At 41.2% G+C, this 18,068-nt stretch overlaps 3 protein-coding genes across 5 annotated transcripts; 2 read left to right on the top strand and 1 right to left on the bottom strand.

The window, feature by feature from the left end:
- Positions 1–1,602: 1,602 nt before the first annotated feature.
- atf4a (activating transcription factor 4a) lies at positions 1,603–4,965 on the top strand. Its single transcript, XM_064323749.1, has 3 exons — positions 1,603–1,833; positions 2,875–3,306; positions 3,560–4,965. Exons 2-3 carry the CDS (start codon positions 3,009–3,011, stop codon positions 4,486–4,488), a joined length of 1,227 nt encoding a protein of 408 aa, XP_064179819.1. The 5' UTR covers positions 1,603–1,833; positions 2,875–3,008; the 3' UTR covers positions 4,489–4,965.
- Positions 4,966–8,562: 3,597 nt separating this feature from the next.
- LOC135248803 (uncharacterized) lies at positions 8,563–11,531 on the top strand. 3 transcript variants are annotated; one of them, XM_064323745.1, is made up of 3 exons: positions 8,563–8,973; positions 9,050–9,195; positions 10,382–11,531. In XM_064323745.1, coding segments are annotated over exons 2-3 (933 nt in total). In that variant the 5' UTR covers positions 8,563–8,973; positions 9,050–9,193; the 3' UTR covers positions 11,313–11,531. The 3 variants fall into 3 exon arrangements, with proteins under 3 accessions (XP_064179815.1, XP_064179814.1, XP_064179816.1); XM_064323744.1 differs by lacking the exon at positions 9,050–9,195; XM_064323746.1 differs by lacking the exon at positions 9,050–9,195 and having other exon boundaries at positions 10,369–11,531.
- Positions 11,532–15,384: 3,853 nt separating this feature from the next.
- LOC135249528 (proteinase-activated receptor 3-like) lies at positions 15,385–17,517 on the bottom strand. Its single transcript, XM_064325143.1, has one exon. The coding sequence runs from the start codon at positions 17,411–17,413 to the stop codon at positions 16,508–16,510; it is 906 nt and encodes a 301-aa protein (XP_064181213.1). The 5' UTR covers positions 17,414–17,517; the 3' UTR covers positions 15,385–16,507.
- Positions 17,518–18,068: the final 551 nt, after the last annotated feature.

The following is an 18,068-nucleotide window of genomic DNA, read 5'->3' as shown; positions in this document are numbered from 1 at the left end:
AATTAAGTAAAATAAGTGATTTTTTTTCCTGTTTGTGTTTTTTATTTGAAGATTTTTATTATGCACAAACCTAATTTGGAATATGCACTGGGTGCAATCAGCTAATAACATTACTGATTATAGCTTACTAAGCATTGGTTTTCTTAGTTTTCAAATAATTACGATTGATAGCCAAGGCAGCAAAATTTCAGCTGTTTGCTATCAGGAATGAGTAAATGTATTCTGCTTGTCTGGGCTGCTTCACACTTAACTGCAGAGCCCTCGGGATTCACAAGTAGATTTTCCCTGCCCCAAACGACGGCTCAGCGCCAACAACGCAGGAAAACTGCCGAGCTGATTCAAGCCATTGGGAATGTGGAAAGCATTTTTATTGGGCAACGCGAAGCCAGACCTTCGCCACACCTTCATCCCACGTCCATCTCACATGCAACACAATTTCTGGCCACCAGAGAGCAAGGTTTTGCATGCTTACAGGTTTCTGTGTGAGTAGTTAAAATGCCCATAACATCGATTAACTCAGGAAATAAAATTCCCGCTCTGTTTCCATCTGTTAAATAAATTAGCCTGCTGAGCACAATAGTAATTACCTGAAAAAAATATAGTCAACGAGGTCCATAAGCTGTTGCAATGGCTTCAAATGTGAAGATGTGTTTCGTTGACTTCGGAGGTTGGAAATGCAGGTTCAGGATGTAAAAGTTACAAAAATTACTCTACGAGACTCTGAGATAACTTAGCAAAAGACTAACATCAATAACGATCAAAGATAATTAGCTAAGTTTATATCAGCGATATACCAACAAATTATTTTTATTGTTTTATTTTAAGTGAGAGTAATAGCGTCAATATATCGCCTTGTAGTCGTGGAAGTGAATTTCAAATGGGGATTGTCCTGGGCTGGCCATCGCAACTATGCCCTTGAACAAATGCAATTCCTTTTATTTAGTCAATCTATTCAACAGCATGAATACACGGTAAAATGTATACTTGCTTAGGTCTCCGTGCATAAGATCTGCTGCCATGAGAAAGTATAATGTAACAGCAAGACTGACAATACTGTATCACTTATCGTCGGTTTTTAATATCGTCGGTCCGTAACTGCGAGAACTTATTGTAATTTCTGAATATGCAACTATTCCAAAAACTACAGTCAGCTTGATGGATTTTTAGACCCAATAATGAGCTTCACTTTACAAATACATTTAATGATAACAGTTCCATTATCTACGCGTGAAAGTACGCAGACGAGTACTCGTAAAGAATATATATATATATATACCTAGCTAGGAAGTTAGCTTGTAAAATATGGATCACATCTAGACCTGTTTCCACTGAACATGTCACACTGTTTTCCCAAATGCACAACTTTCTGGACTCTAGTAGACTAACTTTTAAAGAATATAGGGTGTTAGATGGAAGCATGACTTCCTGGTCAATATTATTATTTAGTACCATCGTGGAAACCTACGTATCTATTTGACCTACATACCGGAAAGTTTTCTGACCATAAATATTGTCCCATGCCTTCGGACTCTGATTGGCTAGACTACGTCATGTTTGGAAACTATAGCCAATCTGACTGTTTTGCGGAGTGATACAACATTTACAAGAGCGGATGGTTACATTTGGTGGTGGTGTGTTATACACATAAATATCCGCGTGACCAAGCCTTCGGGTCTTTCCAAGGTGTACTGTAGTTAATGTCATATTCAACATTCCGAGCGATTGCGCTCTCCACCACCATGGCGGAATAACGGCTGCAGCGGCCACAAAAGCAGCGGCAATCCCAACAGTGCCTCAGCGAAGTGCACTGGCTTTATATTTTGCAAAAATGGCGTAAGTATACATATCTGTTTTAAGCTTGGTGTTGTATGAATGCGATTCTTAATATGCAGGCAGGCAAGCGGCCAAGTTATCCATCGATAACTAACCTTAACCTCGGTGGCAGTCAATATCTTGTTCTCTAACCAGTCAGCAGGCGGTAACTCCGTCTAGCCAGCTGCTATTAAACGTCTGTTGTATACGTATTCGGTTTGATAACGTTAATATAGCTAACGTTGTCAAAGGACCTATATACGTCTGATATGAGTAAACCAGCAGGACGCCTGTATCACCTCTCTTACAGGCACGTTCAAAACGTGGTTGATAATGTACCGAGTCTCCTAACTAGAATATATATATGTGTGGCAACGTGGCGCTTATAAAATGGCGTTTGTCCTCCTGCATGGGAATTGAGTGTGTTAAAATGGCGGCAGTTGACTTCCTCCACCTCCCCGAGGGTGTCGGTTCCTCCCCCCTGTCGTGAAGGGAGGCTTTTATTTTGTTGAGGGAGTGGGGATCGGAGTTTCACCCTTCTGCCTCCTTAAACGTCATGACTATTGTTATGGAAACAGTGTGACAGGGCGGAGTTACCGGTAAAGCATAACCATATCAGGCTATGTTATTACTAGCGGAGGGGCGGGTATTTCACGGCAATACTAGACAGAAATACTAGAGGAAAAGAACTACGGCCCTGTGACTAACGAATAACTATTAATTTATAAGTTTCACTTCTTATTGTGTGTTCATAACAACAGTGTGTTTGTAGATTTCACTCAATCCATTAAATTGAGACGTGGATCCAAGTTATGTGTTGCTTTTGTAGGTATGATTTTTTAGTACCTTGAATGGTATCTAACTGAATCCAATGTACAGAGATATCAACAGATATCTAAAAAAAATCTTACTGCAAAAAGGCCTTTACCTTCCTCTTCTGTACTGAAAAGATTTACAATTCACCGATCAAATCGGCCACACCCGGAAGAATTGGTGGCACTGGTGTGTTTTGAGTTGTTGGTCACAATACTCAGCCCCGCTGTCCTCCTCTTGTCCCTTCAGGTCTCCTAAGGCAACTCTCAGCACTGCTGCAGTCGACAGCACAAAAGCACCGCTCGACTCCTCATCGTCAGCAGACTTGACCCTCCTCCTCCTCCCGCACGCAGCTGTTCTGCAGACCCACCTGACAAGCGGCCATGTCTCTGAGCTCGCTCCCGGCCATGGGCGACGTGGGGGCCCTGCTCTTGGGCCCCTCGTTTCTGACGGCTGACCCTCCGGGGCCCCTTCTGGACGAAGATGAAGAATATTTAGTGGGGACCACTTCTCCCCTCTCTTTCTCTTCTGCTGATTCTCCCACTTCTCTCCTTTCCCTCTCCCCCCCTCCCTCCCCTCCTCCTGCCCTGGGATGCAAGCTTGGGGATGAGCTGCTGCCCCTCCCTTGGCTGTGTGACAGCGCAGCGCTGGACGTCTCCATTAATCCAGCCGATGGCAAGGGTGAGGCCTGCAGACTCTCTACCACACATTTAGCCCTGCCTTTGCCAGCTCTGTCACCAGGCCTGCTTGTTACATCCATTTAGTAAAATTCACATTATCATCAAATGTTGAAATTTACCACCAGGCCCAACTGATAATTATAGCCTATTAGCCCCTGCGGCCCATTATAAAGCCTTGCATGGGTCTTCTAATGCAGTTGACCTGTAAGCAGGAATGTGTGGGGGTTTTCTCTAACATTTTTCTCTCTCTTCAGAGGATGGCTTCTCGGGCATGGACTGGATGGCAGAGGACATAGACCTGAGCGAGTTTGACCTGGACTCCCTCATGGGCTCCTATGAATCAGACGAGCCCCCCAGCTCCCCAGAGGAGCTCATAGCTTCCCTGGAGTCTCACATGGATCTGGATCTGGATCTGGATCCCCTGCAGTTCACCGCCCCCGCCACCTCCATAGCCCCCCCACTAGAGGAGCTGGCCGTCCCACAGCCTGACCTTCCTCCCCCCTCCCCTCTGCATTCCCCAGAGCCCCAGCAGGAAGTGGCGATCAAGTCCGAGCCTGCCTCCCCGGCCCCTTCGCCTTCTCCCCTCCCGGCCCTCCTGCCCACCTTCGCCCTGGAGCTGGGCAGTGAAGTGGACGTGGCGGAGAACGAGGGCGTAGCTCCCGGGATCGTCCTCTCTCTCTCCGCTTCCCACATCGTCGTCCTCCTGGCCCCAAAAGAAGAGGCGGCCGTGGTCTCCCCCGACGACCAGTCTGACACCGACAGCGGAATCGGGTCGGACTCCGGTTCCCCCCGCCACAGCTCCTGCTCCACCCCGCCTCCCTCAGGCCCGGCCCTGCCCCCAACCCCGCGAGCCGCCTCCAGGTCCAAACCGTACTCGATCGTCAGCAAGTCTGAACCGGCGGCCAAACCCGGGAAGGTGAAGTCTGCTTCGGGCGCTCCTGTAGTGGTGGAGAAGAAGCTGAAGAAGATGGAGCAGAACAAGACCGCTGCCACCCGCTACCGGCAGAAGAAGAGGGTGGAGCAGGAGAGCTTGAGCGACGAGTGCAGCAGGCTGGAGCAGAGGAACCGGGAGCTGACCGAGAAGGCCGACTCCATCAGCAAGGAGATCCAGTACCTCAAGGACCTCATCGAGGAGGTGCGCAATGCCAAGAACAAGAGGAAGAGCCGCCCAGAGCAACTGTAGTGGCGCTCTGGGACGGGGAAAAAAATGTGAACAAAAAGCTGTGCGTTCCCCCCCCAGAGATCCCGCTCAGTATGTTTTAACCACGTCCACAGATGCAGTGTTTTAGGTGATATCTGTGATCATGTCTGAGTTTGGAAAAGGAATTAATCCCCCCCCCCTTCCCCCACTCCACCCCACCCCACAGCTCCTCGACAATCACATCTTTGTCTGTTACTCCCACTTTCATTTGTCTACTCTGCTTGTATTAAAATTCCCTTTTATCATCTTCAGTCCAGTTAAGGGGTCACATTAATTTATCCAACTTTCTTTACCCCCAACTTAAGTGGTTTTTGTAAAACGGCCTCATTTGTGCTCAATGTGGATTTTATTTATTACAAAAACCTCTGATCTTTGTATATAGTCTGTCAGGTGCCACTGGTAAGATTGGCTTGCTAAAAAAGCTTTCTATGTTTTCAAATAAAGCTGTAGTGAAACTAATGTTTGTAGTTTGGTGTCTTCCTTCAGTTTTTATGGATGTGCCTTGCTATTCTTGAAATATTATCCAAGAAAGTACCTAGATTATGTCAGGCCTTGTATTAGTTTAGGCTATATTTTGCAATTGCTAGCATTGCTTGCTTCAGAAAGGTAAACTACATTACGGTTTTAATTCCCATATCGCCTGGATACTAGTTGATTGAATGTATGTTAGGTTCCTTTTCAAATTTTATGAATAAGTACTCCTCTATTCATATTTATAAATGCGTGAATTATCCCCATCAGAACTATTTGTTAAAATGCTTTCACCTGGGAGGCCCTGGCAAGATCATTTGGTATCTAGGCTGCCTTGCCTAATTTGGCTAATGCACAGTAATCATTGGCTTACTAGGTAAACATGTGCTTGTGCATTTATCAGTGGAAATGCCTACAGTGGTCCATTTTGTATATCTTAAGCTTGGCAGTGTGACCTGTTCGTGTGCTGTCTGAAGTTAAGAGAATTGTTCTTGAAAGGCATGAAGTCGAACCATTTGGAACAAATGCTGCTCACTTTAAATCTAAAACAAGTTGGAGTATTTGCGTCACCAGAGTGGTTGAACAGCTGCAGTCTAACGTGGAATCTGCTGGAGAAATTCTAAAGAAGCAGGAAAGGGAAATGAAACTAGCTAGAAGCAGAAATTCAGACCTGCTAATAATGGTAGCAGGGGTTTTTTTCTGTGTGGGAAGTTGGCAATGACTGGAATGAAGAAATAATGTGGTTGGTTGAGGGTTGCAGCCAAGTAAAGTGACCTTTTTCGGTGCAATAAAATGTCCGCCCTCAAATGGGAGTAGTTTGCCTTTTTAACTGCTACATTTTACATACTGATGATTCTAACCTGACTATCCTGTTCAGACAGTTACTGAACATTATTAAATGAAAGTGGCCACACCTCATGTTCAGGTTATCACACCCATGTGGAAGAAAAGACTGGCATGGCAGGTCTGGGAGGAAAAAAAATGTGTTCCATGAATTCAGATCATTAAATAGAACAGGCCTATGGACGCATCTTCAGGCTTTTTTTTTGTCTGTTGTCTTCATAAGTACATTTGTCGGTTAATCTGACTGAAGGTGCAGTTGGCTGGCTGTGTGTAATACCTTTAATTCTGTAAACCCCACATATCAGGCTGTCAGTGATTGAGGGGAGCCCTTGCTGGTACTGTGCAATGGGAACGAGGTCTGCTTGCTCTACTGGAGGGCAATTCAGCTCTGATTCTTGATGGCCACCATACATTCCTGGGATTGAGGGTCTCTGGTACTGATGGAACAAGTAAAAAATTTAAGCCATGCAATATACTCTTGTAATTACAGTAATCAGCTCACCACTGCTAAAGACAGTAAGTCAGGCAATTAACTAGCTCAGGTCATGTGGGTGTCACCAGGAATTAATGTATGTGCTACTGGTATTTTAAATTTTAAACTTCACATTCACTTGCATCTTTTATTTCAAATATTTTTGAATCACACTGGGTGAGAATAGTTTGAAATGAACATGGCTACATCCCTACATTATCCCCCGTAACAAGTAGTGTGAGGATGCCAAATAGTAATGCGATAAAACATACAATAAGAAAATTCTTTTTTTCTATGTCAGGCACATCTCTGACAAGCCATTTGACTGTAAACGACTGGGCTTTTGTCCCAGCTGAATTTTCCATAGCCTTTGCATTTCAAAGTGGAAACAAATGACTCCTGCATGAAACATGTATGGCCTGTCTGTATTTTGTCATGCAACATGAGTGAACATGCAGCATTTTGGTTACTCTTACTGTTTTTGATCTGCACCACCTTTCAATCCCACCAAGTATAACCAGAAAAATAATATTCAGGGTGGGTGCTTCAGTCAATACACTGGTTAGGTTAGCACCAAAGATTAAAGAGAGCATTGCAAGGCAAATGGTCACTCGTTTAAGATAAGATTGGTGTTTTTTTTTTGTTGTTTTTTTTAAAAACTGGATGAACAAGGAAACCAACAAGTTCAGACTGGTCTGAGCTGGAAATGCATGTTTGCGTTACCAACGGCATTATGACTTGCGAGCCAACTTCCGCGTTCAGTGACATTCCAACGGCACACCCTTTTGCATTTCTAGAGTGAGTGTGTACCTGCACCAGCGGTGTAGGGTGTCCATAAGGCTGCAGAACAGAAGAATTAGTATTAGGCAGAGACTCAGTCCATGCATAATCACACTACTAAGTGCTGATTTCTATTAATTGATTAATTACATAAGGGTATGTCCAAATTTAAATATGAATTCTAATCTACTAGTCTGATTGTATGGCTTAAAATGAGTGTTTTTATTTCGTATTCCATGGAGAAAATGTTATAACAGCTTTAAAATGTTTGCATATGTAAATAGATCCTATTTTTTAACCCTGCATCACTATATTTGTGGTAGAACCACCAAACTAGAATTACCCCTGGCATGTACTCGTAACGCAGTTCAATTCGACACTGTTATTTTGGAAAGTAACATTGGGCCTTTGGTAGGCCTACTCATGGAACATAAAATTATTTACATATCAATCAATCTTGTTAACCCAAGAGAAAGGAAAAAAAGCTGAACAACCCATTATTGTGAGATGACTTCTTTAAAATAAAAGAGGCCACCAACATGATTTCAGCTGAGAGTTGCTGTAGGCCAAGGAATATAATTCTTACATTACATTACATTTACATTACATTCATTTGGCAGACGCTTTTATCCAAAGCGACGTACAAAAAAGTGCATTTTCATGATCGTAGACAACGGTAGTCAACGGTAGTCAGACTTACGGTAGTCATTGGGAATATTTTAGTATTCAGTACAGAAAACTGGCAATTTAGTGGCAGAAACAGATAACAAAAATTGAAATAATTCAAGATTAGAATATACTCAAAGAAAGTATTGATACATGTGGAAAAGATTGTTGTCTCATAATAATTCAGACAGATTATTCAAACTGCAATTGGAACTGGACCACATATTTTTGTTTGACATAATGCAAGAACCCTGGGTAACAAAAACACGTTTTAGCAAAAATACTTTCAAAAATATTATTTATTTTGTTGAAGGAGCTTTGTAGAGTATGTTTTAGCATTGTAGAATAAATGGACTCCTGTCTCCTACAGGGAACAAAAAATAAGTTGTTGGGACTTCAAGAAGAAAGGGTGGATCTGAATTTTATTCCCTTAATGACAAGATAAAGTTAAAAAATAAATTTAACATGTTGTCACTTAAGGGGCCATGTCTAAGAACTGAAAACTGAAGGTCTGTGTTGCAAAAAAACAAACTAACAAACAAAAAAAGTTAGAAGATAAATTTTTTTTTATGAAATAATGAGATTGATAGGAACATTTATGTTTAACGTCCTTGTTTTATTTAGACAATATTTTACATATTGTCCAAATAAAACACACAATTTTACACTGTACAATGTCTATTGTAAAATCATGATCTTTTAATTGTCGATTTTTTTTTCCATTTCTCATTATTGAATCGTAGAATGCATTTAATGGAAACAAAAGCATTCTCAGAACTATATAAGTAGCATGCAAAAAACGGAGGTATATTGACAGTAAGTAGTTCCGCATGACTTCCGGTCTGACGACTCGCAGATTGTGATTATCCGGAATTTTGAAAGTCATTTTTGTGACAAATTTCTGCGCGCGGGACAGGATATTTAAGAGATTTTTTTGCACGGGCTTAACATATCCTCTCATTCGCGAATACATTTTTCACAAAAAAACATTATATGAAATTTATTTAGCAAAAACGACGTACAGAATTGGCCGTTGCAGGACGCCTGTCCCAGGTCTGCGCAGATAGAAACAGATAGGTTGTGTGCAATCTAGTCTGAATGCAGGTGACGCGACTGAAACTTTAGTGCCGAAGTACTTTCAGTTTAGACTTCTCATTTCAAGGCTGTTTGTGAGGCCGTACCTCCGTTTAAAGGGAAGCAACTTGGTGCATGTTGTTTTCCAGAATTGTAAGACGGTAAGTTAATACGCGAGCAATGCTATCGCTTGGCAGCCTATCCGCCCCATTTTTCTCGTATTTTCTCTTGTCTCAGTATGACCAAGACCAAAGATGGTGTATGGATGATGTCTGAAAATCTCGGGTTCGCTTGGAATTCGGAGTCATTTTCCGTGGTCTTGGAATCGGTCTCGGAGTGTGAAACTCGCATTAATTCCGATGGAGATCACGTAAAATATATATGTAAGAAAATATTTACAAGGTATCTAACTGGGAAAAAAACACCGTGTAGCGTACATGTATATCAAATGTTGAGAGCTCATCGAAACATTTACCGTCATGTTTGTAGTTTCTTGCAGACCGGGAAATCGGTGGATAAAAGAAATCCGTTTAGGAAAGAACTACAAACATGGCGACTATGTATTCAAAGAATTTACACGTGGCCACCATCTTTTCTATTTTAAAACCTGTATCTATTTATTATTTCATCTATATATTATATTATAATACATATAAATGTATATGTTATATATTATGTGTTATCAAGAATACAAAGACTTCGCTTAAAAAGTAATTATGCTTAATTTTTATTATTTTTTGAAAAGCTAGTTTAGTCTGCCTACCTAAAGTTACCATTAGAGCAACAACTTCATGTAGGCTGTAATCTACACTGTATCAATAAACACAAATTAATAAAGAATCTGTGTGAAAACAAAGAGTTGGTTGGCAGAACTTATGTACACGAGGTGTCAGCCAATGACTGGGTAGGTTCTATTTTGATATAAACAAAAAAGTGAGATGGGGGGGGGGAACAGCAATTAACAACCTGGCTTGGCTTAGTGTCCGGATGAGATCCACCACTAGCAACAAAATGCTTATTCAGCAATTTACAATGTTATGTTATTGGTAAGATTGATAAGATTTATTCATTTTACCCTCAAAACATACAAAGATATTACAGACCTGCAATATCTGGATGCATGCTATTTGGGTTTACATCTAAATATTAATTTAATGGTTACCCAACATTTTTCAACTTAATAGTGCAATGGGAAGTAGAAGGAGATAGTAAAAATATAGCTAAAACAAAACCCAAATTACCCAAAATTGGGATGGATCTGGTTCAGTTTAAGAAATGACAGTTTCACACCTATATAAATGCTGTCATTTACATTTCATATGGTGAATATGGTGTAATCCTTTGAAAACTACAATGCTATGGTCTCTGTCTCAAGCTGTAATCAAGTTTCTCTGATCCCGGTCTCGAACCTTCATGGTCTTGCTCATGAACTCGTATTACCACTCAAATCAACCCATAGCCTAATTCAAAACTATTTTTCTCCCACACCACATTAAGTTTAGCTCACATAATGGAACAAAACCATGATAATTGTTCTTACAAAAGGCATCACACAGGCTTCTCTTCCAGGATGGCTTCCCTGAATTCTGCTGTCCACCAACAGCATGTCATCTGGGAAACTAAAGAGCTGGTGGCCTACCTGCATCCCTCCCCCTGGACACCTGGAGCCACCATCGTGACTCCAAAGGCCTCTTGTGGGGCCCACAGCATCTTCCAGCTGGCCGAGCGGGACTTCCTGGGCCTGCTGCTGGGGGCGCGGGTGGTGGCAGCCCTCCTGCGCGAGCGGCTGGGGGTGCACCGCTGCGCCCTAGTGCACAGGCCGCACCGCGACCAGCCAGCTCACATACGGGTGCTGCCTCTGCACGGGCTTGAGCCCAATTGGAGGCCCCACCTGGCCCCGGAGGAGGACTTCCAACCTCACGACCCAGGCTACTGCAGCTCCAAAAGTGGGCCGCGCTGGCAGAGCGAGGAGCTGGAGGGGGTCCGGTCCAGGGTCCGGGCCCAGCTCCCCGACCCCAGCGCACCCCCGAGCTACGTCTTCCTGGGGGAGCCCTCCCACGACGGCCTGTTCTCGCGCATCGTACGGGGGGAGGAGGAGCAGTGGCGGCTGTGGGATGACCACGCCCACGTGGCCTTCCTCACGCCCTTCCCCAACTCGCCCGGTTTGACCGTGGTGGTGCCGCGCCGGCCGCTGTCCAGCGATATCTTCAGCCTGGAGGAGGAGGATTACCGGGCCCTGGCCCTGGCCAGTCGCCAAGTGGCTCAGCTGCTGCAGAAAGGCCTGGGGGCCTGGGCCGTGGCGCTCATCTTTGAAGGCTATGAGATTGACTACGCCCACGCCAAGCTTATTCCCTTGCTCCCTCCGCCTGGTGAGCAGCCCCCCACCTGTCATTCTCCCCAGTTCAGTACCGTCTACCCTGGATACGTGACTTCTGCTGACGGGCCTGCTGCCAGCCCAGAGAGCCTTGCAGAAATTCACACCAGAATTACGCAGTCTTAGATCTGGAGCAACTGAAACGAACAAGTTCTGCTGTTAACTACTGCTACTACTAGTTTCCCTGTTTACATTTTTACCAACCACTAATACAAACGGTCTTGCATTTCCGTATTTATGTACGTGGTATATAAGTTAATCAGAGTGTACATGTTCATGTTAATCTGAAGGAAAAGCAATAACAGCATTCCTCATTTTCAATAAAAGGGGCCAAATGACGATGAACATGGGGTTGTGTAGATTTCTCATTTATTTAAACTAGTTATTGTTTCTGTGAAGGTCATGTTACCTCCTATTATATGGTGGGAAAACACTGAATCCAGGCTGTATGTAGACTCATTTTTTTATTAACAGCACACTTTTGGCTTGTTTCATTCTTTCGTTTAAACGCTTTAATGTGATGCTTCTTGCACTGCACATCCTTATTTATTGTAGATAAATGTGTATGAATGACATTAGACATTTTCATTAGTATATGGATGTTTTATGATAAAAATGAGACCACATGTTAAGATTAGAATGTGCCCTGTACATAGTAGAATGTCCTGTGTTAATTCAACTCAAACAGCGTACATAAGTCCAGTTGGGACTGTATGCACTCTGTAAAAGTTGATTTAACTCATTTAATTGCGTTTTGATGAAAAAATTATGGAGAAAAATGATTGGATCATTGAAAACACTGAGGAATTTGTGAGCACTGTAGCCTGGATCTACAGTGCTCACAAAAAATCTGTTTGTTAATCAAGTGAGTGATAGCTTATTCTAAATCACCTTTAAATGTTAATTTAGAGTAAGTTCAGAATAATAAACAAACTCAAGTGAAATGTTGATCTTAACTCCTTATTGGTACACAGTCCGGCCCTTCGGACAAACAAATAATTCAGGGTGTACCACAGAATATGTGGCACACTATCATGCTTAAAATAAGTTACCTATTTTATTAAAACCCTTTGTGACATTGCAGGAAATATTACATAATTCATTACAGCATTAGCAGACGCTTATCGAGACTTACAACTTACTTACTACATTGTATCCATTTAACGTGATATATAGAGCAAGCAGGTTAGTACTGCAAGTAACGGCAGTTCACGGGATTCGACCTCGACTTGTTAGGAATATACAACTATTCAATGTATCATCTGAAGTAGATTCCCTTCTATGTTTGTTACAGTTACAGAGGTTCATGGAGTAACGTTTCTGATTGTTACTTAAAATGTTTAAGTTCCACAATTTTGTATTTAAATGGCAGGTCGATCTATAAATCGTTTTGAAATGTAATCACTTTGAAAAGGAATAATTTTGTAGACCACATGATCAAAAATGTAAACATAACTTGCCTGAGAACGGATCAGGATGATTAAAAGTCCTTAACTGAATGTAGAACATTCATTCTTTAAAACACAAATATCTGTTTCTGACAAAATGTGGCATAAAATTGGTAAATCCTTAGAAGTATCTAATGAAAAATATTTAACAGCCCATTATAATTCAGGAATTGCAATTATAGACAGAGGTCTCCTCGGACCAAGTTTCTTGGTTTGAGTTGTACAGATTTGTTAAGAAAAAGCTGTATCATGAAAAGCAATCACCAGAGGAGGACATAACCGCACAAGAGGCTATAGAATGTACTGAAATTAGCATTATCTATTTATAAGACCAGAACATTGACAAAATACACATCATATATACTTTATATACTTTTGTACTGTTTTAATATTTTTGCTCAGCTGTGCCTTTATTAATCAGAATCGGTCCATTGTATCCATGCATTACACATATACAGAATTTTTCTGCTGTAAAATGAACCTCATCTTTCCTCTTCAGTTCTCAGCTGTGAAGCCTGTTGACCCTTAATTCATTTGTTAATCAGAATCGGTCCACTGTATCCATACATTGTGCATATACAAGTTTGTTTTTATAGGAAAGATGACGCTGGTCGGTCTCTGTGGCATTGTGCAATCTGTGGATGGATCTTAATTCAATTAGACAGGTGGCTTATTAATAGAATTTTTCCACTGTAAAGTTTACCTCATCTGTATCAGTTCTCAGCTGTGAAGCCTGTTGACCCTTAATTAATCCCACATGAATTTAATTAACAGCTAATTCAGGTATCTGTTTAGCCATTAATTGTAATGCTCAGTATGTGAGACTGTCACAGGTGATTATCCAGGAGAAGCAAAGGTAAACTGTCCTGACCTGACCAGCAAGAGGAGAAAACAAGTCACAGAGCAGTGATCAAAGCACCAGACCTGGGTCAAATAATCATTTCACATATTTCATAGGCATTGAAATACATTTATTTCATTATTTATGTGGAAAATACATGTACAAATAAAATTATTTATTTTGCTCATTAAAAAAATTCTATTGCAGATTATTTATTTTAAAACATCCAAATATCAAATATTTTAAGCAAGATATCTATTTATGTCATTCCAAATATTTTCAGTTAAATTCCAGTTGTAGTTTGACACGTTGTCCATATGAGGCTTGTAAACGATACTGGAAAAAGTATGAATTTCACTATGATGTTATGTCAGATACTTTCATCCCCAACCTTGGGGTCTTTGGTTGGGGGATTGGGACTGGTATTTAAGTAGTGGTATTTAGGTCAGAATAGTGTTCACTGTGTGAACTAAACTGTGTTCTTGAACCTGTGTTTTGTAGTTGTCTATGACCATGAAATGCACTTTTTGTACGTCACTGGATAAAAGTGTCTGCCAAATAAATGTAATGTAATGTAAGTATCAATTTACTGGGGTTTAAGTATCAATTTACATCTGACTACAAAGATGAAGCATGAACCACAATAAGGTTGGATTCAAACTATGAAAATATTAAATACAGCACCGCAATCTTGTCTGAACTCACCTCTTCTGTATTCAGAGATCGAGGTGATGTGATGTGTGGCTCATTACTGTGCTTGACTGACCTTGAACGTGTGTACAAAAAAACTGTTGTGTTTTTCTGAATTCCTGGTGTGTCTGGTACATCCTTGTGTATCTGTTACAACCAGTTTAGGCATATCCACAGGGTCATTGACAGAGGTGGGTAACCCGGATTCAAAGAGTAAGAAGACTGACCATGAATTTGCTCCAGCACCATGCACTAAACCAGCTGATTCTAATTAACATAACTCTGCAGCATGATGGGAGAACTAATTATTGTGATCAGCTGGTTTAGTGCATGTTGGTGGAACAAATGCATGGTCAGTCTTTTTACTCTTTGAAGCCGGGTTACCCACCTCTGGTCATTGAGCAGTCATGTCAACCATTTTAGGCATATCCACAGGGTCATTGAACAGTCATGTCAACCATTTTAGGCATATCCACAGGGTCACTGAACAGTCATGTCAACCATTTTAGGAATATCCACAGGGTCATTGAAGTTTTTTCAGGTTTTCTGCATTTTATTGCTGTATTATGAATTTTCACATTTTTTGCCATGACAAAATTAAGGCAAATACACAAGACAGCATTCCAGTAAGACCACTCCACACTGGTGCACGCAAGCAGGCCCTTTATGTAGCAGTACTAAATGCCTGATTAATCTCAGGTGTGCTCAATTACCAAGCGTGCTATTCCCACTACTGAGAGAGGATGGAGCCCACAAACTTGCAGATTTTCAAGAGTTGTTTTGGAGTCAGATGATCAACAAATATAGAAAAACTGGGAGTTAATGGATTGTTTGGAAACACTGTCTTATTTCATTATATACATTTCACATTTCATTTGAAATATTATTTATAAAGTAACTGAAGTAATGCACAAGAAATTGACATTTTCATTTTGTGTTAAATTCTTTAAAATAGTATTTCAATCAATTATTTTCATTATTTCAGTTATTTCATATGAAAGTATTTGCTGTATTTATCAAGTAGCTACAATTTACAAATGCCTGAAATAAAAGCAATTAGTCTTCCCCTGTTTATTTTCAAATAACTGAAATACAAAACAAATATTTTAAAGCAGAATTATTTGATTAGTGTATTTGACACTGGTCTATAAAACACGGGTATAAAGCTTGTGCCATTAATTACATTTTTCCTATTCACTTACACACTATTCCCCAACTCTGTAGTGATCGCTACGTTACATAGATGTTACAGTTCGGTTCGGCACGTCATGTGCCGAGAAATTTCACAGTACCATTAACATGGCCAGTATTTTGATATAGCCTACGACATTATCTCGATAATTATTGAAATAGCTTGGAAGCCTTAAACATATTTCAATGACTTAAAAACCAGTCAGTAAACATGTATTTCTAAAACGTCTTTTATTTTAAACATATATGAAAATGTGAATATTTTGGGCATGGTAATAAGTAATTTTAACAAAATGGCCTAACAATGGCCTAACGGAATTCACAACAATCCAACAATCTGATTAATCTTTTTTTCCAACAAAATAACGCGCAGTTTACACATAAATAAACATATACATTTTGACCAGCTTTTAACCAAGTAGCCTAATGTAAAATATTCTAATGCAGAATATTTAGATAACCACTTACAAAACAGTTGGGAAAGAGGTAGCTTATCTAAAAGGGCCCAGAGTGATTAGCAACTGAAAATTGGTAAATATTTTACTTTATCTTAATAGGTGCAAAATAATAATATGAATCAGACAGCAATCTAAACAAAAATACAGTCCTATAATATAGGTCGACGTGCAGCTCTTTAATGCATTCCAATACGTTTTATCAATTTCAGATTTAAATACAGTACGTTGCGAAGAGTTTCACTTAAGTTAATTTATATGTCTGCCACTGTGTTTGGATGTGCATTATCATTTTTATCTACTAAAAGAATTTAATTACGCAGTTTGCTTGCGATATTTTAGCATCGCGCACGGCAGTTAACAATCGTTAAACACAGATTGTTTTGGTGAAAAGCGAACCTCCTGACAAGCTGCTGTAGGCTATTTCATTTAGCAAAACTACCGTGGCAGCATGGTGAAATTAAACGCCGATTTTTGTCTACCATTCACATTCAAAGTGTTTTCGATTTGTTAATTTTGAATAAATAAATAACGCATATTAATTTTCAAACAATCTAAATTTTTGATATTTTCTTTCAAAGGTTTTTTCCAAAAAATGTGCCCATCATTCGAATGTTATTTTTTGGTTAATGAACTCACTGTTAATAATTGGAAGGCTCCATTCAGATGCATACATACAAACCAAATAGATGCAGCTCATGTGGTTACGTTGTGTGACTCTTCAGAAGACCTTTGGCAGCAGCTGCAGGGGAGTTTGGTGAGCCGTTCCATCTTGGACATGTACAGCAGGGGTTCGATGCTGGAGCTCAGGTCCATGATGGAGTAGGAAATCATGCTGATGTAACACTTGAATTCCACAAAGCTGTAGTATGCTGCAAAGGGAAAAAGAGCCACTGGGGGCAGGTAGTTAAAAACTATGATGGCCAGGGTGATGACCACTGTTCTGAAGGCTTTCTTCTTCATAGGGTGCATTTTCTCTTTGCCCATGACCGACTTCCTCAGATTCCAGATGACAGAGATGTTGCAGAAGATCATGATGATGAAGGCGGACAGGATCAGCCCGGTGAAGGCGTTGATCGTGCTGTCCTCCCCCACAACTGACTTGCTGAGGGCGTAGGCCAGCATTAGCCCCCACACTAGTATGGATAAAGCCACTCTGATCTTGTTGTCCCTGATGCCGGTGAACACGATGGGGTGGACGACAGCCATGTAGCGGTCCAGGCAAATGCAGGTGAGGAAGAGCGGGGTACTGTCCTTGATTCCGTAGGCAAAGAGCTGGAAGTACCACATCATCTTGTCATTGAGTAATAGTCGGTTCACCAGAAAGATGATAGTCATCAGGCAGAAGTAGGCATCGGAGATGGCCAGGTTGAAGATGAAGATATCAGAGGTAGAGGAGTCGCTCTTCTTCCTGGCCACCTGCCACATCACCATGATGTTGGCAGGAAAGCCCACCACCAGGTTAACGACTTTGACGAGGTAGTAGAACGCAAACCCACCGGGCTCGTCTTTGCACTCGTCATACTGGTACCAGGGCGGGAGACCGGAGCCAGAAGACGGGAGGTTGGGTGGTAGACTGGAGTTCATTACAGAGGTGTTCATGACGGTTCTGGGTTGAATTAACCCAGCAGAACTGAGTCTTAATGGTTCCCCCTTTATGTGATCTTACAGAGGAGAGGGAAAATTAGAGACATTGTCAACCTTAACAGGTGTCCTCAGCACTTAAAATGTCTTCATGGCTAAATGATATAATACTTATATTTCTACTGATTACAATAGTTTATCATTTCCCCCCTATTCATTACTAAACATTTCTAATTTGGTGCATTATGGAAATGAATTTCAGTATAATGTGTCCAAATTCAAACAATCAAGTTAAAGAAATTATTCTTTTCTATGGAGCCTGGCACAATATTATAGCATGGTGCCCCTAAAGGGTAATCTTTGTTTTCTGGGAACACTGCCTCCAGTTGGAGAAAAACTGCCTCCGTCATGCAACCACAGAAAACTAGCTTTTCCTAAGACATTTCCCAGGGTGGGAGTAGTTTTCCCTAAATTGGGGGCAGTTTCCCAGGGCAGATGAAACTCTCACAGTGAACAGAGTTTTCACAGCATGGAGGCAACTCTCTGAACGAGAAGCTCATGTTCACAAGGCAGAGGCAGGTTTCCCAAAGCAGAGGCAGTTTTCCCAGACCAGAGGCAATGTTCCCAGAAGATAAAGGTAGCCCATTAGGGCCACCACATTATAGTACCAGTA

This window comes from Anguilla rostrata, chromosome 2 (assembly GCF_018555375.3).
Source record: "Anguilla rostrata isolate EN2019 chromosome 2, ASM1855537v3, whole genome shotgun sequence".
Classification (NCBI taxonomy): Eukaryota; Metazoa; Chordata; class Actinopteri; order Anguilliformes; family Anguillidae; genus Anguilla; species Anguilla rostrata.
This window is presented reverse-complemented; position numbering and strand designations above follow the sequence as displayed.

What these genes read in the sequence shown, in the direction of transcription:
- LOC135248803 (XM_064323744.1), top strand. Translation starts at nt 8,948, where the DNA reads ATGTTGTTTTCCAGAATTGTAAGACG. An exon ending in TTTTCCAGAATTGTAAGACG is followed by an intron (nt 8,974 to 10,381) that starts GTAAGTTAATAC and finishes CTTCTCTTCCAG; the next exon opens with GATGGCTTCCCTGAATTCTG.
- atf4a (XM_064323749.1), top strand. Translation starts at nt 3,009, where the DNA reads ATGTCTCTGAGCTCGCTCCCGGCCATGGGCGACGTGGGGGCCCTGCTC. An exon ending in TAATCCAGCCGATGGCAAGG is followed by an intron (nt 3,307 to 3,559) that starts GTGAGGCCTGCA and finishes CTCTCTCTTCAG; the next exon opens with AGGATGGCTTCTCGGGCATG.
- LOC135249528 (XM_064325143.1), bottom strand. Translation starts at nt 17,413, where the DNA reads ATGAACACCTCTGTAATGAACTCCAGTCTACCACCCAACCTCCCGTCT.